The 4,853-nt window shown below is 56.5% G+C and overlaps 1 protein-coding gene across 1 annotated transcript; it reads left to right on the top strand.

The window, feature by feature from the left end:
• The first annotated feature begins 1,500 nt into the window (after nucleotides 1-1,500).
• On the top strand, nucleotides 1,501-3,854 carry Znf668 (zinc finger protein 668). The gene is made up of 2 exons (XM_051145363.1): nucleotides 1,501-2,157; nucleotides 2,648-3,854. The coding sequence occupies exons 1-2, from the start codon at nucleotides 1,511-1,513 to the stop codon at nucleotides 3,852-3,854; spliced, it is 1,854 nt and encodes a 617-aa protein (XP_051001320.1). The 5' UTR covers nucleotides 1,501-1,510.
• The last annotated feature ends 999 nt before the right edge of the window (nucleotides 3,855-4,853 follow it).

The following is a 4,853-nucleotide window of genomic DNA, read 5'->3' as shown; positions in this document are numbered from 1 at the left end:
CGGCTGGGCTACACCCCAAGCCTGCCTTTCGTTTTGTTTTTCTTTTGGAAAAATGAAGGAGGCTAGGGATATGCCTGTGTGGTAGACCCCTTGTGTAGCTTGCTTTAGGCCCTGGGTTCAAGGCTTTTTCCTCCCCCCATGAAAGAGCTTCCTGGTATGGGCTCCACTGATCAACCAGATAAACTGCTTTTATCTTACCTTTTCTGGAATAGCCCCGCCAACCCATCCCCCTTCCCGACATCCTCTTGGCTTAGTTCAGCTCTGACTTCCTTCTCCACCTCACTCTTGGGATGTACAGGTGAGGACACGGGTCTATAAACATCCTAGTCAGTGGTGCACAAGCCTGGACACAGAACCTTGGCCTGCCACCCTCTGGGCACACCTGGCTCTCCTCGCCCACTTGCCCCTGCCCCAGCACCACAGCTAAGCTCCTCTTAAGAGGATCTGCCCTAATCCTCTTCCCTTCATCCCTCTGGGAGGATGAGCGGGTGTTAAGGCAGATGCAGCTGTTAATCCTATTTTTTCCCAACTATGATCCTGGGAGCAGCTGTGTAGATGTTGTCTGGGCTCTTGGCCAGAAAGGAGGGAGCTAGTATCCCAGGAGGCCTCCATAGCTCAGACACATCAGTTGTGACTGAGAAAGAGGCCTTGACTGCCAGCAGCAGTAAGTCACACTGCCTTTGAGAGTGCTTGAGGTGCCATTACCAGAGTTTTGGAGCAGGGACTAAAATGGACTTCAGCGCAGAGGGTGGACCAAAATTCCTATCTGGGGTGGTGTGCCTTATACTATGCATGGTTAGAATTCTCCAAACAGTTGCTCCTCCAAGAACTGACCAACCAGGGGGAGAGTAGTAAACATACTCCAGACCCTAACCTCCAAGCATTGCCAACCACCCGGTCGAAACGTTGGCTCCTGCTTTGCCAGGACCCAGGTCTGTCTTCCCCAAGCGTTTGGAAATCTTAAGGCCCTGGTCAGAACCGAGAAAGAAAGAGTGGGAGAGTAACGGACCCTAGGCACTCTAGGAATGCCAGCGGGTCAAGGAAACAAGTTAAAGGGCAGAGTGTAGCTGCCGCTTCTGTGGTTCTGGTCCTTCACTCACCCGCAGTGAACAGATCTCGGGAGGCTTGGCGACCATTAGCAGGAAGGATGCAGTGGCCCTGTGTGTGCTGAGGAGCCCGGGTGGGAAGTAGGCGAGTGGTCCAGTTACCTTGGGGCTGGGAGATGCTCGGTGCTTAAGAGCACTAGCTGCTCTGCAGACTGTTCAGGTTTGGTTCCATACAGTAGCTCACAGCCATCTGCAACTCCAGTTCCAGGGACTTGGACAGCCTTCCTGGGCAGCAGGCGTGGTGCCAGCCGGCTTTCATACACAAAAACTTTTTTCTTAAAGATAGGGTCACCTCTGAGATGGTGATCGGGCTTCTGGTGAAGAAGGACGTCTTGAGGAAAGCATAGGGGTGGCGTTGCTCTAGTTTTTCTTCTCTTGCAGAGAAGGCCCCACCCACCAAGGCCATGGAAGTGGAGGCTGCGGAGGCCAGGTCCCCAGGCCCCTGCTACAAGCGCTCTGGCCGCCGTTACAAGTGCCTGTTCTGTACCAAGACGTTCCCAAACGCTCCCAGGGCAGCCCGCCACGCCGCTACGCACACACCTACCGACTGCAAAGAGGAGGTGAATGAGGTCCAGCCAAAGGTGGACACGGAGCCCAAGGCTGAGGAAGCCAGTGGAGAAAAGGTAGCCGGGTCTGTAGCCAAGCCCCGGCCCTATGCCTGCCCACTGTGCCCCAAGGCCTACAAGACAGCTCCTGAGCTACGCAGCCATGGGCGCAGCCACACGGGTGAGAAGCCCTTCCCGTGCCCCGAGTGTGGCCGCCGCTTCATGCAGCCAGTGTGCCTGCGTGTGCACCTGGCTTCGCACGCTGGTGAGCTGCCCTTCCGATGCACACACTGCCCGAAGGCTTATGGTACGCTCTCGAAACTCAAGATCCACCAACGTGGGCACACGGGCGAGCGGCCCTATGCCTGTACGGACTGCGGCAAGAGCTTTGCTGACCCTTCGGTGTTCCGCAAGCATCGGCGCACACACGCCGGCCTGCGCCCCTACAGCTGCGAGCGCTGCGGCAAGGCCTACGCCGAGCTCAAGGACTTACGCAACCATGAGCGGTGAGAGCCCCGGAAACAGGGAAACAAGTGGGAACTAGTGTCGTAATAGACTGCGCCAGTGGGAAAAGGGGGGCTGGGTCTGGTTGGGCAGGTGGCTGGGTGGCTGAGAGCGAAGTGCCTAGACACGGAAACCTGAGAGCCAGAGGGGTCTTGCTGGCCTCGATTCCACCGCAGCTGGAAAGGGGTCCAGTGTTTGCAGTCAGCCTTGAAGGAGGGACATGTGGGTGGGTCGTAGGAAAGATGGCTCTTTCTCTATATATATTTTGTTTGTTTGTTTGTTTGTTTTTGTTTTTCGAGACAGGGGTTCTCTGTGTAGCCTTGGCCATCCCGGACTCACTTTGTAGACCAGGCTGGTCTCGAACTCACAGCGATCTGTCTGCCTCCCGAGTGCTGGGATTAAAGGCGTGCGCTACCACGCCCGGCTCGGCTCTATATTTTTACTGCAGAGTTGAGTCTCTTGCCGTCTAACCAGGCCCCTGTTGCTCCACAGGTCCCACACGGGTGAGCGCCCCTTCCTCTGCTCTGAGTGTGGTAAAAGCTTCTCTCGATCCTCTTCCCTCACGTGCCACCAGCGTATCCATGCAGCCCAGAAACCCTATCGCTGCCCCGCTTGCGGTAAGGGCTTCACACAGCTCAGCTCTTACCAAAGCCATGAGCGCACGCACTCGGGCGAGAAGCCCTTCCTGTGCCCGCGCTGTGGCCGCATGTTCTCTGATCCCTCGAGCTTCCGCCGCCACCAGCGGGCACACGAGGGTGTGAAGCCTTACCGCTGCGAAAAGTGCGGCAAGGACTTCCGGCAGCCAGCCGACCTGGCCATGCATCGGCGAGTGCACACGGGCGACCGGCCCTTCAAGTGCCTGCAGTGCGACAAGACTTTCGTAGCTTCCTGGGACCTCAAGCGGCACGCGTTGGTGCACTCGGGACAGCGGCCGTTCCGCTGTGAAGAGTGTGGGCGAGCCTTCGCCGAGCGAGCTAGCCTCACGAAGCACAGCCGCATGCACTCCGGCGAGCGTCCTTTCCACTGTAACGCCTGCGGGAAATCCTTCGTGGTGTTATCCAGCCTCAGGAAGCATGAGCGGACCCATAGAAGCAACGAGACTACAGGAGCCGCCCCCCAGCAGGAGCTGGTCCTGGGACTGGCACTGCCTGTAGGCGTTGTGGGTGAGGGCTCGTCCGCCCCCGTGCCAGGTGCAGGGCTAGGGGACCCTCCAGCAGGTCTGCTAGGGTTACCGCCCGAGTCTGGTGGTGTAGTAGCTACACAGTGGCAAGTGGTGGGCATGACTGTGGAGCACGTGGAGTGCCAGGATGCCGGGGAGGCTCCTGGTACCCTGGGAGATGCAGGCGAGGTGGGGGGCGAGGAGACTGATGAGAAGCCCCCACAGTTTGTGTGTCGCGAGTGCAAAGAAACTTTCTCCACATTGACGTTGCTGCGCAGGCATGAGCGCTCCCACCCGGAGCTCCGGCCCTTTCCCTGCACCCAGTGTGGTAAGAGCTTCTCAGACAGGGCTGGCCTTCGTAAGCATAGTCGCACCCACAGCTCTGTACGCCCCTACTCCTGTCCCCAGTGCCCCAAAGCTTTCTTGAGTGCCAGTGACCTGCGCAAACATGAACGCACCCACCCTGTGCCCATCGGGACCCCCATTCCCCTGGAGCCCCTAGTGGCTTTGCTAGGAATGCCAGAAGAAGGGTCAGCTTGAAGCTTATAGCTCGCTCCCCCCCCTGCCCCCCCCCCCCCCCCCCCCCCCCCCCCCCCCCGCCGCACTTCAGAAGGCCCGTGCCCATCCGCCCATCCCTGGTCTCCAGATCCCTGCCTGAGGGCAGCTAGCTCATCTCTCAGTCCACTAAGCTGGGGACATGGAGGCTGGCAGCACTTGTGAGAGAAACTTATTAAAGCATTGGCTTTGAGTTACACTTATTAAAGCATTGGTTGAGTTAAACTTGAGTGGAGATCCCGGACAAATACACACTAGAAGGGTCTTGGTCATGGTTTGTTTTGTGACAGGATCTCACAGCTTAGCCTGATACAGAACTCAGTGTGTAGGCCAGGCTCACCTTGAACTCAACCCTCCTGTCTCAGCCTCCCGAGTACTAGGATTGCCAGTGCTTATCACCACACCTGGCCCCAGAAGGGTCTTGAAATGCATTGACTGCCAAAGTATGTTTTGAGTTGTCTTATGAAAGAGCTTCCATGGCCGAGTCAGGACAAGAAGGTGTCTGCCTCTGAGAATTCTTGGTGATTAAAGATGTATTAAAAAGTAGCCGGGCGTGGTGGCGCACGCCTTTAATCCCAGCACTCAGGAGGCAGAGGCAGGTGGATCGCTGTGAGTTCGAGGCCAGCCTGGTCTACAAAGCAAGTCCAGGACAGCCAAGGCTATATAGAGAAACCCTGTCTCGAAAAACCAAAAAAAAAAAAAAAAAAAGTTCTCCCCTCAGATATGAGACAGCTTAAAAAAAAAAAAAAACTTGATCTTTTCTGTTTATCACAGTAACAAATTAGGAAGCATACCTGGAGGAAAATATTCCTCTCCACATTAAAACCCACGAACTACAAAGAATCAACCTTGGCGGGCGTGGTGGTGCATGCCTTTAATCCCAGCACGTGGGAGGCAGAGGCAGGTGGATCACTGTGAATTCAAGGCTAGCCTGGTCTACAAAGGGAGTCTAGGACAGCCAAGGCTAACACAGAGAGACCCTGT

The sequence above is a fragment of the Acomys russatus genome, chromosome 5 (assembly GCF_903995435.1).
Source record: "Acomys russatus chromosome 5, mAcoRus1.1, whole genome shotgun sequence".
Classification (NCBI taxonomy): Eukaryota; Metazoa; Chordata; class Mammalia; order Rodentia; family Muridae; genus Acomys; species Acomys russatus.
Note: the sequence above shows the minus strand (reverse complement) of the source record. Positions and strands in the feature narration are given on the sequence as shown.